The 20,314-nt window shown below is 29.6% G+C and overlaps 1 protein-coding gene across 1 annotated transcript; it reads left to right on the forward strand.

Moving 5' to 3' along the window:
- The first annotated feature begins 15,300 nt into the window (after positions 1–15,300).
- On the forward strand, positions 15,301–16,109 carry LOC108466522 (E3 ubiquitin-protein ligase RHA2B-like). The gene has a single exon (XM_017766888.2). It carries the CDS (start codon positions 15,388–15,390, stop codon positions 15,880–15,882), a length of 495 nt encoding a protein of 164 aa, XP_017622377.1. The 5' UTR covers positions 15,301–15,387; the 3' UTR covers positions 15,883–16,109.
- Positions 16,110–20,314: the final 4,205 nt, after the last annotated feature.

A 20,314-nucleotide genomic window follows, 5' to 3' on the forward strand; every position in this document is an offset into this window, starting at 1 on the left:
CCCTATTACTTAAAACTTATGATTTATTTTACAATGAAATCCCTTTTCAATTCTAACTTGAAATTCTATCAATTTAACCCCTAACACTTTAATTTATTCAACATAAACAACATCTAAAAATTCACTAACTTCTAAAATTTCAATATAAATCAAGTAGTATTTTGTTCTGGGATTCTAAAAACATCAAAATTTCAAGAAAATGGACTAAATGACTTATCAATTTGAGTTTGAACATTAAAATCCCTAATTCTCCTTCTTTTCTTTCTCCTTTCTTTTTCTTTCTATTCTTTCTCTATTTCGTTTCTTTGTTTCTTTCCCGTTTCTATTTTATTTCTTTTATTTCTTTCCCGTTTCTATTTTATTTCTTTTATTCTTTAATTATAATAATATAATATAATATAATATAATATAATATAATATAATATAATATAATATAATTATATTTTATAACATTTACTTAAATAATAAGTAAATAGATAATTATTATTTAAATATATGTATTTTATTTTACCACATGTATTTCACTACTACCACACACTTGGCACTTATGGCTTAATTGCTAATTTAATCTTTTCAATTTTCTCTACCCTATAATTCAACTTTCACCTTTTATTTAATTTAGTCCTTACTTTTAATTACTCTCAATTTAAACTAATTCACCTAACCAAAACCTAATTAACTACACAACTAACTTCGTAAATATTTTTAATAAATATTTATGAATCTGTTTTACGAAAACGGAGACTCAAAAATACATTTTCTGATAACCGTAAATTTCGGGTTGTTACACAGTTAGTGTTGCAACATTGAGAACCCCTTGTCACGACACCAAGCCTCCAAGGTCACAATACCACTGCTGATTGTTGAAGTGAAGAAGTCAGGACTACTGCTGAAGATGTCACAACACAAACCAGTTAGAATTGCAATATTGAGAACCCCAAAAGTCAAGAGTGTGCCACTATCAAGGGTGTCGTGACACCGATGCTTGATGGGGTGAAAACTATTCCAATGGTAGTTTTATGTCCAACCCAAACACAAATCAATCCATACACTCTAAGGGCATTTTTGTCAAGTTTTAGGGTTGAATTTTGGTTGTATTAAAGACACTTTTTGATGTCAAACTAAAGGAGCCAACTTTATCATTTTTTTTACTTAGTTTTTATTCTTTTCTTCATTTTTAAGTTTCAATTATTTACCTTTCTCAACTTGGTAGTTGTAGCTAGTAGTTTTTTTTAGTTTTACTATAGTTTTTACTTCTTTGCACTTAGATACAAAATCCTTACTTTGTATTTTGATTTTCCTTTAAGTCCTTTAATATATTTCAACTTTGTTAACTCTCAAAAGTGTAAAAATCCCATGTAACACCCCAAACCCGGCCTAGACGTTATGCCAAATCCAGTGGTGTCACAAGGTAGGGTTTTTAAAAACGGAGTCGTTTCGTCAAATCATTCCAGTTTCAAAACTCATATTCATTTATATCTAATTTCGAAAGCGTTCATTTAATTTATTTATTTTCCAAAATATAAGTACAGCGGAAGTCACAAAATGTTTAATTTGGTAATCTCGTTTGTGTTTTCAAAAAACTGTTGTTAGTAAAAACGATCGTAAATAAATAGTCAGGTCAAAATTCAAATGTCAAAAATAAAGTCAAACTGTTCGGAGAGCCCATAAATTACGAAACTCCAAAAAACCCTTAAAATCAATATAAAATCATAATCATTAACTGTTTATAAACTCGTGGTCACCAAGAGGCTCCGTCGCACTGATCCGTTTATGTCTGTGGATTACCTAAGCAGAACAGACAAATAGAAGTGAGTTTATGAGAACTTAGTGTGTAACCTAGTAGAGATAGACAAGCAAACATACAGAAGTCTCATACAAAATCAGATACAAGTTCGGACTTATGTCCTTTTTCAGATACAGAAATCAGAAATAGATATGCAAATCAGAAATACAGAGTCCTACCCCCATCCTCTACACACCATCTCTGACCTTCCATCACACCATATGAGGTTAAAAACACCCGCTCATCCCTACACACCACATCGTGCCATTATGACACATATCAGATAAAGTGCAGCCAAGCTGCCAGAATAAAGGCGAAGGTCGCCTTCTAGATCACTTCTTCCACTTATACAAATCCCACCCTAGTCAATGATACAGAATTATCAGATACAGTATAATAGATTAAATATGATCAGCATGCTTATATACAGATAACAGTACAAACAGGCATACATTTAATACACTACTCAGCTCAGTCTATCAGGATGTCTTAACACACAAATTAGGGTTTAGATAGCCCTTACTGATCCTACAGTAGGCCCATAGTCGATCGGAGCGACCCTAGGGAAAATTTCAATTATAGGCCTACATGTCCGCATGAGCCCACATTTCCGCGTGGGCTATGCCCGTGTGACCCATACGTCCAGATTGGCTTTTGTCCGTGTGGCTCACACGACCTGGCCCAAAATCCAAACGCCCGTGTGACATGCCTGTGTGGCTCACACGCCCAACTTGGCCATGCTCGTGTGGGCACACGCCCAACTTGGCCATGCTCGTGTAGCTCACACGGCCACACTCGAGCCACCACACGGCCTTGTGCTGTGCACGACCATGCTTTCATCGACCACACGGCCATGTCTCGCACACGGCCATCTACATAGGTGACCACACAGTCGTGTGGTGTCGACATATTCATTTTTTAGCTTTCGATAAAACCTCGTTTTCTGTGTTGCGGGTACACACCTGGTATCGTTTCAACGCTATTGCAAACACGAACCCTCTAAAACTTAAAAATCAACACCCGCACTTAAAATCAAACTTAATTCACGAATAAACCACAACTACGAAACTGACAACAATTCCAAACAAGCGTTCATCGCTTACCCCAGCACCCCGAACATCTTTGCCTACGATTCCGCAAGAGGGGAGTCACAATCTTCTCGATTTGTTGCTTCCAAAACATGAGTACAACATTAACAGAAAATTTGATAAGGCCAAACGGGTTAAACAGAGACTCCCTCATCGGCAAAACATACTACTAACCTACCAAACAAATAAACGCAACAATCTGGAATCCCACGACAAGGAAACACGATTTGTCAAAACGAGTAAAGAAAAGAGAAAATATTTTGTTTGAGAAGGGGAAAAGGGGGAAAATGGCAAAGAAGGAGGAAAAGAATGTCAGTTTTCCGAAAAGATAGAATTTTGAAAATAAAAAAAAATCTAAATAAAATTATCCTCAAATCCCCCCTCTTTCTCCCACTAATCCACTAACTCACAACTTCCTCACAATTCCAACTCCACCAAAACTCTTATCAGACGACTGAGCAAAAATAATACCCACACTCGCGTAAAGGTTCGAACATAAAACTTCCAACACACCAATTCCCTTACCACTCAAACCAACAGACTCATTTTGATATAAATTTACAAGCAATTTAATATAAGCCCACTGATTAAGGATAATGTTTGATCCAAAAATAACAAAATTAACAAAGGTGAGACTTGAACCCAAAACCTTTCAAGCACATCCAGAACACTTAGCCACCAAAGAAGATATAAATATTTGTCAAATATTCACAAAAGCAAAAATAATTTTTTTAAGGGTGTTACATCCCAACTTTAGTTGTGCTTTCTTCTTCATTGTTGCTACTGTCATCTTCTACAAAAGCTCCATCAAGAGTCTCAAAAATTTTCTCAACCTTGCTTTTTATGTTTTCGTTAATGAATCATTTGAGCGTATATTTAACTGATGTTTGTGTGTCGATGATGGGTAGTAACTAAGTCTCATGGTGGTTGGTTGATGAAAATGCTGCATAATTAATTTTTGGGTTAGAGATTAAATTATAAAATTAGACTAAATTGCATAGAAATCAAAACCTAGAATTAACGCCTCTATGTGAACAACTAGATAGATAAGATCGAGAGAAGAGCCTATTGAAATTAATTTGATTGTCCCGATTTAGTTTAGTAAGAGTGAGAGATAAATCAGACTAAATCATCTAATTTGGTAAAATAGTGACCAAAAGGTGAAATTGAATCAATTAGAAGTTTGAACGCTTTAGACCCTTAATCCAAGAATTGACAAGCAACATGGAAGTCAACTGACCACTTAAGCTCTTTGAATTGATATTTATGCACTTTTGATTGTTTTTCTATTTAGTCCATCTAGTAATAAAATTTATTGATAATGTTGAAATACATAAAAATTATTTTTATTTAATGAGGGTAATTTTATAAAATACTTAGAAAAGTGTTGAATATACCAAATGTGTTAATGTAACTTTATGATACTTTAATCAATACTTTTCAATATAAATCAAAGATTATAAAGTAACTCTTTTAACAAATATATTTCTATCAATCTCATTTCCAAAAATCATATTATGTTGAAATCATAATACAGAATTCCCCTACTCATAAATCTATTTCACTCTCATGTCTCCACTCGTTTGCAATTTATCGGTAGTGTGTTTGAGCTAATTATATAAACATGTTTGATTACTTCACTACAAATTAATTATTATAAAATCTTGATAATTTGTTGCAATATTCTGAGTTAATCCAAATTTTTTAAGTTAATTTTTAGAGGTTTTAAATTTTGAAAATCCATCTATTTTCATTTCATTATACGTATAAAAAGGCAAATTTGATGATTTATATATGGCTGGTTTCCTATACATTCTTTCCATGAAAGTTTGAATCCTTAAAATGGATTTCCATTTCTTGTCAGCCACAACATTGTTATTATAATTTTCCTTTTTCAATTTTTTGCCCAAAAGAAATTGTATTCCATTTTCTCAAAATCAATTATCACCATACAAATGTACAATTAAAGAGCTGAGATAACAAAACAAAAACTCAAGAAAATGTGTGCATTTGACGTTTGTATATTCCCCCACATGTGGTGTTGGTCCTTATCTAAGATGAAGATAAGTGATGATGGGTTCATGAACCTAATTTGATACAGAATCTCACAAAATTAGATTTAAAATAGAAGAGAAAATAAAAATATATAGAAAGAAAAAATTTCACCCTTAATTAAAAGTTCAATGTTTGGATGAAAATTTTCCAATAAACCCTAAAAGAAATATCTCTAGAAATATTGATGATCCATCTCCAACTTGAAGGTTTTACCAATTTTATATAACACTTCTAAAAACTAATTAAATATTTAGATTTACATAAATTCTCTTAAATAAATTTCTAAATAATAGAAAACTCTAAAACTTAGCTCTAAAAGATATCAATTACTAGTTAAAGAGACTTTCAAAGCCTTCAACTAAAAAATTTCGTATTGAACTTGTTAAGAAATTTCTACCTACGCAGTCTTCACTAAAATGACCATGACTTGAACTCCTCAACTTATATTGACGCATTTCAAAGTGTATTGCTAAATTAAGAGATAGATATTCAATCCATGAAAAGACAACTCAACTTAGAAATGTTTGAATCTTATCTAAAAATGTGTGACAAGTTTGTTGGTATTTTAAACTTGAATTCAAATGAGTTACCCCTCTTGAGTTTGTATCACAATTCTTGAGATACTATCGTTCGAGCTTATTCGCAATCTAATTGCACTATAATAAAAGCAATGCTTGTAAATTGTTGCTTAAACAAAAAAATTCGTTTCAATAAAGTTTATGCAACAATTTTATGATTGTTATGTAAGTGGTTGTTGTCTAAACACAAAAGTAGTATTTTTTTCCTTTTAAACAACGATTTATTCTAGTGTTGACATTGATGTTTTAGATAACAACTATTTACAATTATTATAACAATTTTATAACTATTATATATGCAATTGTTGTCTAAACTCAAAAGTTAAACAACAATATATTCTAATGTTATTTATATTTTAGGCCACAAGTATTTAGAATTAAATGCAACATCTAGTGGCATCAACCACCAAGAAAGCACTAGTGTGTTGAATCCAACACCAATAGTTTTCTTTTATCCTGATTAACTTGTAATATTTCACAAATTGTTAATTTCTACAAATCAAACATTGCCAAAAATAAGTCATCTCAAACTCAAGTAAATCAAGTCACCAAGTCCTTAATCACTTGTGAGAGCACTTATTATTTTAAAAAGCTCCTCATGCCAAAAATGAAAGAAGACAAAGGAACCCTAGTCCGAGGAGGAGGAGCCATCCAACAAGTCTGAAGGTTGGAGCAAATTATAATATCTGATATTAATATTTAAATATTTTGAAATTAAAATTAAAATTTTATTATTAATATAATAAAATTATGCTTAATTCAAGTTAATTTTTTATAAAAATAAAATTATTTATAAAAGAGATTTTTTTTTTTGAAAAATAATTTGCACTTTCTAGAAGAATAAGGTTTGTTTTCCGTCCACCTGCCGTAATTGATTTTCTATGAAACAAAGCCACCCTAAACTTGGTGTAACCATCTCGCCCATCTCGTTGGACCTTTATCAGTAAAAAGCTAGCTGCAGCGGGCAATATAATCCCACCATCCCATCCTCTTTTGTGGCTTTAGCCTATCAAAGTGATAGAAGCTTCACCAAGAACATGATCTCTTCCACTGTTCTGTTTATCTTGTTGAACACAACCTCATTTATAGCTAGCGAAATTGACCATAGAGCCATTATGCAACATAATAGCCACCATTTAAGGTATCTCAGCACCTCACCCCAAATTCCATACAAGTTCATCCCATCTAAATAATTCTTTTGGCTCTAATTTTTTGTAGCATGCTGGAAGAAACACATGTTATACTCCCTTTCTCGAATCCATTTGATACACGATTTTTATTTGTTCACAGTAATCATAAACATTCGAAATTATTACAGACTCATAAACCTTTCAGAACAGTAAATCTCTCTCCTTTACCACAGTTGCTCGAGCTTGGAAGCAACTTTTTCCTACATTACAATCAGTCCATCTGAATGCTCATCTTATTAAAAAAATCATTTTAAAATGATAAAAGAAGAAGAGAAATTCAAATTTTGTCATGGAAAAATAACTTAATTTGTTTTCAGTATAGCTCTTCCTAACTTCTTTGGAATCTTGGAATCAAATTGAATAAAAACAAAATCACTTAAAATACATGAGAAAGCTTATTAAGGCTGATGGCAGCATTGAATGAAAGTTATAGACCCATTGGCCAAATCCAACTACAAAAGTGTTCACCCAAAACATATAGATTGTCTTTGGGCTCTAAAATGTTAAATAAGGGATTGGGCCGTACACCATGAGTACTTATACACCAAATTTAAGTCTCAAAATTCCTTTCCAAAACCTTAAAATTGAATTTGGATTTCGAAAATACTAATAAACTATTTAAATATGAAATATTCATCATAATATTTAAATTTATATATTTATTTAGTGATAAATTTGAAATGCTTATTTTAATTTCGAAAAGTCTATGCTTTTATAACTTTCACTTATATATTATATTAAATTCCAACTAATTTATACATAATATATACATTTATATAATAAAATTAAAATATATATTCTCATATCCATTTCCCAAATAAAGCACAATTTCGGGGTTAAGATACTATTATATGCGAAATAGAGATTTTTAGATTTTTCTTTTGAAAGAAGTGTTATGATAATCGTTAATAATGACAGTAGAACGATCGTAAAAAAATAAAAAATAAGAACATACAAATTTTATGTAGAAATTTTTTCAGGAAAAAATCACGGGCAGAAGAGAAGAAATTCACTAATGTTGAAAACCGAATGATATAAGAGGAGTTTCGACTACATCTATTTAAAGGTTGAAAAATCCTATTCTAATCAAAGTTAGATAATAGAAGTGTAGTTTTATGCAGACTCAACTTGTGTGGTAGTTATGTTTGCAAGCAAGATAATTGTCTCTTAAACATAGTTGCATCTCTTTTTCCCCTTTATCTTTTGTTCTGTTCTCAAATTCTTGAACTTATGAAGCCTTGTTTCTGTAGTGAGATAATTTGTTAACATACCACCAACCATTTTTTATTAACATAATGACATCAAGCCCTTATTGCAGCCCGTGCCACCGAATCAACAGCTTTATTTTTTGTACCAACAATTAAGAATTGTTTTCTCTTACTTGTCGCATCAAAAATTAAATCACAAGATTCTAATAAAAAAAACGAGCGTTTCTAGTCAAATTTATAATATGAATATCCTTAAATTTTGCAAAGATATATGGCGCCACTCTAGGATTTCCTTATTGCAGCCCGTGCCACCGAATCAACAGCTTTATTTTTTGTACCAACAATTAAGAACTATTTTCTCTGACTTGTCGCATCAAAAACTAAATCACAAGATTCTAATAAAAAAAACGAGCGTTTCTAGTCAAATTTATAATATGAATATCCTTAAATTTTGCAAAGATATATGGCGTCACTCTAGGATTTCATTTCGTAGTACCATGACCAAAATTAACTTATGCTTCCAATATCTCTTCCAAATTTATGTTCCAATATCTTCTTACCGTTTCTCTTTGCACTCTCTCTCTCTCTCTCTCTCTCTCTCTCTCTCTCTCTCTCTCTCTCTCTCTCTCTTAATTAGTTAAATTTATAGCTTCCAGATATAATGTGAGCCAAAGAAAACTACTATCAATATTGTTAACTGTTATGTCAAACATAATTTGAACATAAAAATTATTTTTTCAAAAAATAAATAAAATTTATTTCCAGTTGGAATTACCTTTTTTACAAAAATACTTTTTGGTAGAAAAAACTATTCGGACTAATTAGTAAAAGACCTCTTTATTTTTTGTGTTAAAGGTGAATAAAAGAAAATAATAAACAATAAGGGTTTATAAAGCAATTTAACTTATTTAAAGTTTGTTGTCACCGTATTGTCTGGCACCATAAAAGCTGTTATTCAGCAGCCAATCCAAATGAGAAATTTACATATCAGGTCCCTACCCGCCAATATGTTAGGGGCACTGACAGAACACTATAACAAATGCCCTATTTTCATAATTAATCAGTTTCTCATACTGTTTTCGTAATTAATTATTATTTTTATATTATTTATGTAAAAGAGCTTCAAATTCTTATCATGTGTTTGTCAAAACTTTACTATTGGTTCTATACTTCCATCACACTTAAAAGTTATAATTTATAATATTCCCATTTTACTAATTAGTTTACTTCTCCGTAGATTTGATCATGAGCTAGGCCACTCACCTAGGTCTGAATGTGAGAGGGTTGGGTAAAAATAGGTCCAAAAATGGGTTTGGACAAAAAATAAGGTCCATTTTCTAAATTGGCCAAGCCTCTGGTAAAATTTTTTGGCTCGACATGGTCCGAATTTGCCAAAAAAATTTCGTTGTTGTTTACTGCTGTTTTGCTGCCATTTTACTATTATATTCAGGGGCGAAACTAGGGGCTTGGTAGGGGCCCCGGCCCTCTAAAATTTTTAAAATTTTAAATTAATAAAGGTAAAATTGCACTTTGTCCCCTAAAATATAAAAATTTGATTTAATCTTTTAAAAAAATTATAAAGATATAGGCTATTAAAACAGTGAAATTGCATTTTTGCTATCGCAAAAGTTACAATTTAATTTCCCTCCCCTAAAAAAGTTTTATGGTTTCAACCTTGATTCTACTGCTACTATTTTGTTGTTATTGTTTGGATATTTGTATAACTCTTGTTTTAATATTAATGTTGCTACTACTTTAGAGGCATTTGTTTACTCAATTGCAACTGTCTTAGTGTTATTTAAGTATAAAGACTTTTTAAAATTTATTTTCAATTTGTTGGGAAATATTTATTTTAATGTGTTTAAAATATAATATATTAAATTTTACTCTCCTTTTTTTTTTTGTCATCTATCACCTTGTGTTTTTTTTACAAATGTAAGCATTTTAGGCTTCATGGTTTTGATCAAGACTTTCAAATTTGGACTAAGGTTCAAACCGATCAGGCTACCAATTCTTGATTTGACCGGTTCATTTAGTTCAATCAAATTAATTACTTAAAAAATCATAAAAATAAAGAAAATTGGTTCAACCCCTATCCCTAGACTAGTACTCTGGCATGTTCAATTCAGTTCTAAAAACATTAGTTTTGATCAATGAAATAACTTTTTCGAACTTGCCAAGTTGACCAAGCATGTGGTGAAATTTGAAATCAAAATTAATCGTTAGCATCTTAACCTTGAGAGAATGAATTTTGAGCTTTACTAGCATTACCGATCATTATAAAAGATGAAAAAAATAAAAGGGGAGAGAGAAAAAAATGTCAAAGAAAAGAAAATAATCAAAGATTTTTTTTTTAAAAATTTAAATGACCAATGACATGGCAATTTAGGCTAGAACTTTTTAATGGATATAATATTTTTGGCGTAAAATGGATAACGGAAAAATAGTTTAGATACCACTTGTGATAAAAAAACTTAATTCACGATTTAGCTCTTGAAGTATACCTATTATTCTACTTTGGTACTTGAACTTTTTTTTATCCCAATTTGGTACCTAAAGTATCAATTTTCTCTATTTTTAGTCCATTTTGTAACGGCTAAAAAAAAATTTGTTAGGCCACTTTGGCCAATAAAAAAGTGCCATGTGGCTTTTTTTTTGCCAATGAAAAAATACCACACAATTAGATTTATTTAAATTAAAAATATGAAATTTAAATTAAAAATAGAAAAATTATAATATTAAATATTTAAATCTTAAAAAACACTGTCGACTTTGATCGACCATTGATCGGTGTTTTTCAGCGTTGACCAGTGTTTCTAAGCATTGACCAGGCATTGACCTACCACGTGGCACTATTAGAACACACCACATGTCCTCTTTAAAAAAAATTAATATTATATATATTATATTGATTAAAAATATAAAAATAACCATATATAATATATAAAAAGTTAAAAGTTTTTAATTTTTAACTTTTTATTTTTTATAAAATTATAAAATGTATAATCATAAATTTTAAATTTTCAAAATAATATATAAAATAGAAAATTGTTATAAAATTTTAAAAAATATTTAAATTTCAAGTAATTGCAAAAAAATTTCTTGAAATTTAAATATCTTTAGAATTTTATAAAAATATTTTTACTATACTTTATATTTTTGTAATAATATTATTAATTTCAACTAATTTCTTTTCAATTATTGTATTTTTGTAAACTTTATTTTAATATGTTTTTAATAATTAATATATTTCTTTCGAGATTTTATATATATTTCTAAAGTTTTATATATTTATTTTCATTTAATTTTTTAATGTGTATATAAATTTAATAAAAGAATATATTTATTTATTTTTACATTAAGTCGTCAAGTGGTGTTTTGTGATTGATTATAAGATTTTTTTAATGCTTGTCAAAAATGAACTCAAAAATACAATGGGTTACGTATCAAATTGGGACAAAATAATTTAGGTACCAAAATCGAAAATTGGATATAAGTCAGAGGACAAAATATACATAACAATTTAACTAATAAAAATAATTTATGTATCATTTATGATAAAAAATTTTAAATATGAAAAATCGTAATTTAATAATTAAGTTTTAAAAAAATCAATTTAATGTAATTTATTTTTCTTAGTATCGTCAAAACTTTTAGGTGACATAAACTTAGTAGATAAATTAAACGACCTATTTTACACATAAAATAATAATATTATAGGGTTATTTTGTTTTCAATTTTTACCCCATCTTTGCGTTGGATTGTTTATTTAAATTATAAAGAAAAATTTTAAAGATTAAAATATACTTTAAGTTTTTGTATATTTAGAATTTAGTTTATTATTTTTATCTTTAAGAATTTAATCTTTTACTTTATAAATTTAAAATTTAAGTCCAATTATTGCCGCCATTAAAATTATTCTATTAAATTCACTTATGTGACATTTTGAAATTTAAAATATATATTCACTTAATAATTATATAATAATAAAAATAATGTTGAAAATACTAATTAGGATTTTTAAATTATTCATTGTAGAAACATAGTTGGACTAATTAATAATATCATAAAAATAAAAAATATTAACTATTTTAATTAAAATAATTAACAATATTAACTATTTGGCTAATTAATAATATCATAAAAATAAAAATATATAAATTTGACTTCCATAATTTTGTGATTTTTTTACTACCTGTGGGGTTTAATTAGAAATCATGAAATCAATTTTTTTATTTAAAGATTCATCAAACCAAATATTATTTATTGTAGAAACATAGTTGAAATAATTGTGAAGCAAAAGTAGTATGTATAATTTATAACAGCAAAATGAAATTCTCCGTGAATTTATACCAGATTCATCGTTACATTGCCTGCAAAACAAACGTTCAAGTTTTCTTTTATAATATTTTTTAATTTTAAAAATTATATATTTTAATTGTTCGTATTTAGTGAATTTTATAATTTTAATTGTGTTTTGAATCTGCAAATTTGATATTAGATTAATAAATGTATAAATATGTAGAGTTAAATTTATTGATTAAATTGATAAAATGTAAAATATTAAAAATTAAATTTATTATTATATTAATTAAAAAAGATCACGTCAGTCTTTCGTTTAATAATACATTTTAGTGATGGAGCGATTACAATTTAAAATTGACGTTGCAGGGTGATGAAATTAACAAAAATAAATAAAATAGTTTACTGTAAATAGTTTACTGTAATAATATTCTAATAAATAAAATATATCCAAATAAATTGTAAGTTTATATAAAACAAGAAGAATCTTATTTATCTAAATGTTAATATATTATATATTATTTTTTTGGGTTCAAATGCTAAAACAGCCTTTATAAAATAACTCTTAATAAAAACACTCGGTTGGGATCTTAATAGAAAATTAACAATCAATTAAATTACTAAAATTAATTTTTCTGTGAAATATATAATGGCATTTTAAGTGATGACATGACAGTTGACATGAGAAATGACGATATTGTAGAAATTTATAATTTACTAATTGAATTTTTATTTTATTAGAATTTTTAGCATTTGAGAAAAAAATAAGAAAATCTAAAAATTCTTTAAAATACTAAAATAAAAATTCAAGCTCTCTAAGAATTTTTAAAAATAAAAATAAATAAAAATTCTTTCAAAAATTCTAAAATTTTCAATTAAAAAAGCTTTTAAAAATGGCATAAGAGTAACTTTAACCCTCAACATTTATATATTGTGTCAATTTAGTATTAATCCTAAAAAATCTAAACCTTAACATTTATACATTGTTAGGAAAAATTGAGGGAAAGGGATCGCAACAAATACACTTTTAAAATTGATAAGAACTAAATTGCTTCAATTTTTTTGAGAGGGACTAAATTTAATCAATTTTAAAATTGAGAAAAACTGAAAAAAGCCTTTTTACCAAAAGATTTTTAGTGTATTTATTTATTTATTTGGGCTAAACTGCGAAGATTTACGGGAAAGGGACCGCAACAAATTTTTCCAATGAATTCCAACACCGAATGCCGAAAGAAAGAAATAAACAACAGAAAAGCTAGCCTTTTAACCTGAAAAAAAGTACTAATAATAATAATAATAATAATAATAATAATAATAATAATAATAATGATGATGAAGGTGATGGTGATGGTGATGGTGATGATGATGATGATCATGATGATGATGATGAAGAAATATATTAATATTTCCAAAATTTTGATAGAACAGTATTTTAAAGAATTTTCAATAATTAAAAGATATTGGAGATTTTAAAGAACTTATTTTAAGGAAATTCTTAAAAGTAAAAGACTGAAAACATTCGCCAAAATATAATAATTAAAATTTTAAGATGTTAAAACTAAATTTAAGAAATTATAAGAAAAATTGAATAAATAATGATAAAGTTGAGATTCCATCAATTAGATTTTTGGTCACTGCATTTTATTATACTAATATTAAAGACTCGCTTACAAATTTATATAAAATGTATTTTGATATAATGATGTTTTTCGTCTATTAATTTTATAAAAATAAATTATTTTAGGCTTTCATTTAATTTTTACTTTTTTAAGTCTTTAAACTTACATCACTCTCAAAATGAATGGAAATGTGAACTTTTGTTAATTTTTTGAATTTTGTAAAATCCAAAAATATTTTTAAATTTTAGAAATGATTTATATATTTTTTGAATTTTTAATTTTAAAAATTAATTAATTAATTATTAGTGTGGCATCTACATTATAGTCCATGTGCATGTGAGGTCAATAAAATTAACACAGATTAATTTTTCCTTCTATTTTGGGCTAATTTGAAAAATAATATAAATTTAAGGGCTAAAAAGACGAAAAATTAAATCTAAGGCTACAAGAACTTTTTTTTGTAAAGTTAAAAAGCCAAATAAGTCATTATATTTTATATTTAAGAATGATAAATTATGGACGGAATTTTGATTTAATGGCAGGACCTAGACTTTGAGAACTTTGAGATATCAAGTTTGAGCCTTTTTTTTTTTTTTTTTTTTTTTTTAAATAATGTGTAGGTTCTTTTAGGTTAAAATATGCTATTAGTTTTCTACTCTTCAAAATTTAGAATTTAATCATTATACTTTTACTTATAAGAATTTAGTCCTTTTACTTTTAGATTTCAAAATTTAGGTCAAACTGTTAACAATGTTAAAATTATTTTGTTAAATTTAGATTCATTACAACGCCATTTTTATAGTTACATGACTATTAAGTGAGTTTTTTTTAAATTTCAAAATGGCACTCTAACAAATTTAACAAAAAAAAGTGTTAACAATTGAATCTAAAATTTGAAATCTGAAAAGTAAAATGATTAAATTTCTGAAAATAAAATATAAAAGTAAATTCTAAATTTATGAAGAGTAGAAAGACTTATGACATATTTTAACCTTATTTGAATTTGTTTTAATTATCAAATAAAAAATGATCACATGATAATTTATTATAATGGAAGTTATCATTTATACTCATAATTATAATTCTAGTAATAGATAAAAAAAATATAAAGTGTGATATAGTGGTTACTCACCTTGTCCATTAATCTTATGATTAGGGATTTAATTTCCACTTATTAAAATGGAAGACATTTCATACTCAATCACTTATTTTTCAAGAAAACACGGTGATGAAAGGATTAATATTTCGAGTAAAAATAGGAAAAAAAAAAGTAAGGAGAAAATTTTAAAGCATGAAAAAGATATAAATATAAAAGAAAAATATATATTAAAAAGAATATTTTAATTTAGCATAAAAAAATTAAAATAATAAGTTTTAATTACATTATCATTACAAAACAATGAAATGATAAAAAAATGTTTAGTACGGCTTTTAAGGCTTACGGGACAGAGGTGGGGTCATCTAGTAAAAGATAGGCTTTTCCCTACTTATTTCTACATCCATAAAATCCGAGTACTATTATTTTCTCCCCCTTCTTCTTTCGCCCACCACCACCACCACCATGGCTGCTCTCACTGAATTCTTCTCCCACCTCTACACCATGACCGTCGTCTTCTTCACCCTCTTACTCCTCGAAGTTGCTATCCTCATCAGGTCCCTCACCGGCAGCCTTTCCGATTCCGAGAAACGCCTCATCACAACTACCCAGTACCTGAAATTCATTGAAGAAAAGAACCCAACAATCATATACTCCACAAGATCATCATCCAGGGTGGATCTGTCATCGAACGAGTGCACCGTGTGTTTATCTGAGCTAGAAGAAGGTGAGAAAGTGAGGAAACTGAAATGTAAACACACTTTCCACAAGGATTGCCTCGATAGATGGCTCCAACAGTATTGGGCAACTTGCCCACTTTGTAGGACCAAAGTGTTGCCAGATGAGGTTGTGGCTAATTATCACAGGCTCCAAAATCAGGTAGAGTATGATGGAAGTGATGAAGAGATGATTTTCTTATTATCTGCACTACATGATAATAGCTTACACAGATTGTTCTGAAGTACTATACTTTTTTTTTTCCTTCTCTGGGTAAATTTTGATGTAGATTTTTAGTTGATCTATGTATATATATATATATATATATGATTCCTGTATTAGCTAAGGGGCTTCAAATACTTCTCTGTATTGTGTTTTTCTGGGCTAATTTATAATAAGTTTCTGGCCCCCAACTACAACAAATTCCTTGAATACCTTGTTTTGGGTATAAAATAAAAAAGTTTCTCAAATATAGCATTTGATGTGTTGTTTAAATCCAGGCAAAGTTCATCTTTTTTTTTCTTGAAAATTTAGATACAGGCTTGGTGATCTAATTTAATGAGACAGCTTCATGGTAGCTAGCAATGCTTAATTGCTGCTAAAAAGCACCATAGATGTTCCCCTTCATTATCAATATTAAAAAAAGAAGATTGGTAGGTAAACAGGTGAAAGCATTGGATAGGTTTCTTCTCTGTTACTTGGACTCTTCTAAGGATATCCATATCTAGATATCAGTAACAAGATTTCTTTTCTTAGGGTTACTGACATTGATAAATAAAAATGTACTGAGGATTTTGACAAATACAGAATCATATATTGCCCACCAACTCTAACACCATTTGCTTCAAATCAACTTGGGACAATAAACTAGCTGTGGGATTTTTCATTTTTACCAACTTTCTTTTAAAAATTGTTGAAAAGGGGAGGAAGCCATAGGTTTCTACCTAATTAAATGCCAGGTTCATGTTTGTGTGCCTTTGCAGCTTTGGGTATTCTTCCTTAAAGATTGCTTCGATGTGAAAACTTGTCTTTTATTTACCCCCCAAAAAAAAATCAATGATGACATACCTCATTGTGTTAGGAGAATGAGATCATCAGTTGCCCTTGAATTAAGCAAAATTTAAAATTTTTAAACCTAATAAAATAATAAAATATTAACCCCGAATTTTGAATTTCTAAATTAATGAACAACATTAAACTGGCTGACCCTTTTTTTTTCTTTAATAAATTTAAGCTGTAAAAGGTAATTTGCAGAGGATATTACTATATTCACTGCTGCATCTTTGTTTAATCTAGGATTTGCTTGTAAGGAATTATTTTTCATTAGTGCATATAAAATTTTTTTAACCAATAATTAACTACGACTTAAGTTTAAAAGGTGTATGTTCCCATGAAAATGAAAATACGATCCCTTCAATGGTGGCAGGTCAAGTGGAGAGGGCAACGTTATTTAATGCTCTAAGAGGTAGTGGATGAACAATTTAATATTTTTTCCTACGAATTCAAGCCACATTCATTATTAATAAATAATGGATGTCACGTTCGCCCGCATCTCTTCACCTCACTTTTTCTTGGACAACAGTAATTCCATTTTTAAACCATTTTTTTGCTGTTTTTATTTATATAAAATTAAGTAATGTTTTTCCTTTATCATGTTTTTTTGTGGGCTTTTTCGAGAAATTTACGTTACTTCTTTCTTATTCTTATCAATTTTATGATTGATTTTAAAAACCAACACTTAGTTATATAGGACTATTTTGAGCATAAACTCGTAACAAATCATCATTAGAATTCCTCTTGATGGCCTCCCTTCCAATCAAAAATCATTTTAGCTAGGTAATCGAAAATGTGATTCTCCTCACTAGGAACATGCCTTATAAACCACCGACTTTCATGTTTCAAGAACTGTTTAGTTCGCTTGAGCAAAGCAGAACTTGAAGCCTTCAACGATCTGTCTTGGATAACCTTAACCACTTCCAAGCTATCAGATTGAATCATCGTTGTTCTATATCCTCGTTCATGAAAAAGAGAAATGCCATCTATAATGCCCTATACTTCTACATAAAAACAGAACTATTGCCCAAGAACCGATTATAGCCTAGTATTTAGTCTCCATTGCTGTCGCGCACTTCTCCTCTAGCTATTGCCAGTCCTGTATCCATCTTAACTAAACCATCATTATGTAAATAGATCCAATTACCTGATAGTGAGTGACTAATGCCATTTTCTTGTCAACAATTTTGAACATCATTATGGACAGATAAAAACTACTTTACTAGACAATAGGAGACTTTGACAACATCATACAAACTCCGTGTGACACCTTGGAAGATAAAATAGATTTCTATTCTTCCAAATGCGCCAAGCTATAAGTCCAAAATGCAAATCCAACTCATCCCTCCTATAATGAAATTTGAATGGCTCTGAATGTTGGAAATTAGCCAATCATGTAAGTTTTCTAAGAAAAACCTCCTATGCTGATTAACTGGAAGAACTTGCAACCGTATTTCCTTCACTATCGAGCAATCTCTAAGAACATGTAAGACATCTTCAACATCATACCTGCAAAGTGGGCAAGATGTGCCATGGCCAATTCTCTTCCTGACCCGTTCGACGTTAGTGAGTAATCTTTGCTTATAGACCAACCAAAGAAAATAATGAATTCTTTGAGGGCCTAGGAATTTTCATAGTATCTTCCAAATCAGATCTCTAGGACTCCGAGAACTCTTCCTTATTAACTTATATGTACTTTTAACCGAGAAGACCCTGTCGAAGTACAAGCCCAATTAATTATATCCGTGCCCGCATCTAAATGGGGAAGACCAAAAAGAATTTCCTTCATACAAAAAGTTATTGTCCAATTATTAATAATACAAGTTATTTTCTCTTTTAAAATTAATCATTGGCTTAATATATGCTTAAGTCTAGTACATTTTTTTAGGTCTAATGTAATATTTATGTTTGACAAAAATATATTGTAACACATTTTACCCGTATTCAACATCGGAATAGGGTTATGGAGCATTACCAAACTTATAGCACAAATAATCATACATTTCGTATACATATTCCAATACCATGTAATCATCACTCAACATCAATCATATTGTCTCCAATACAAGCCTACAAGGCCCAAAACATACATTCAGGGAGGTTTGGGACTAAACCGATAACTTATGAAATTCCAGGAAAACTTAGAAAATTTTACAAAATACAAGGGACACACGACACACAGCCAAAGACACGCTTATGTCATAGGTCGTGTGGGCATTCGAAATGGAATCACATGGCCATGTCCCAGCCCGTGCCCTACCCTGTGTAACTTTCTGACTTGGGTCACACGGCCAACACACACGCCCGTGTGCCCTAGAAATGACCACACATGCCCGTGTACCAGGCCGTGTGTTAAGCTGTGCCAAACCTGTAGGGTATACTAACTTATGCCATAAGGCCAAGTCATACGCCCGTGTGCTCAGCCGTGTGGAACATACTGACTTGATTTTTAATTCAACACCAGGGGACACACAGCCGTGCAACATAACCGTGTGTCATACACGGCTGAGACACACGCCCGTGTAGACAAAAATAGGTTATTTACCAAGCCATTTTACCTCCCAATTTGCATTTACCTATATCAAACCAAATGGCACAATTCATAGCACAAAATAGGCATTCTAATAACCTCAATCAAACATAGTTCAACCCATTTCAATACCAATCAATTCAAAACACACCAATCCAACAATATGCTATTCAATTTCATACCAAAATTCCTAATCTCAAATCATTAATATGAACACTTCCAACTTTGCATCATTTAGCCTAATCTCATAAACATACCAAGTTCATTTCTCAACCATTTAGTACCCTTAATTACCAAACATCAACTAACGTCACATATCCAAATTCAGGGATATAATAAGAGCTATATACACAAATATATACACCACCAAACCAACCAAGTTAAGCCAACTTTCATGGCTATATATAAAACTAAACTCTCAATATTTACAAGCCATTTCAAATGACTAAATTCATTAACAACACATATACCAAAATGACCAAACTTCTATACATGTCATATACTCAAAATATTTAAGTTCAAAAGTACCAAGGTGATAGTTGGATAGTGTGATGAAGTCTCCGACAATCCCGAATCCGAGCTAGCTTTGGTTTCACTATAAAACACATAAAATTTAAACAAAGCAAGCTATAAAGTTTAGTAAGTTCGTATAGCATTTAAATAAACTTATCATATATGCTCAAATTAAGCAAACAAAACATAATATAACATATCTTATAATGAATCACCAACCTACCACATTTGCATTCACAAAGCTAGCTAGATGTAACTTTCATAATTTTCCTTATTTCAAAGTATTGCTCGGTTCATGTATATACCTGTACCATCTCATAACAACTCATACTTATTCACATCTTTGACATACCCGTTGAACCATTCGGAATACTATCGAATACTCGGTAATATTGCACCCTAAGTGCCACATACATAGCCGAGGCTATCTCAATCTCGTATCGCATATAATGCTCACACTAAAGTTATCAACGGGTCTATTCACACAAGCTGATGGTCATGACAAAGCTATACGGTACTGCTCACACAAGCTGATGAGTATCCGCAACACATGCTGGATAACTCAACCACTGGTAGGAC

Source organism: Gossypium arboreum, chromosome 2, assembly GCF_025698485.1.
Source record: "Gossypium arboreum isolate Shixiya-1 chromosome 2, ASM2569848v2, whole genome shotgun sequence".
Classification (NCBI taxonomy): domain Eukaryota; kingdom Viridiplantae; phylum Streptophyta; class Magnoliopsida; order Malvales; family Malvaceae; genus Gossypium; species Gossypium arboreum.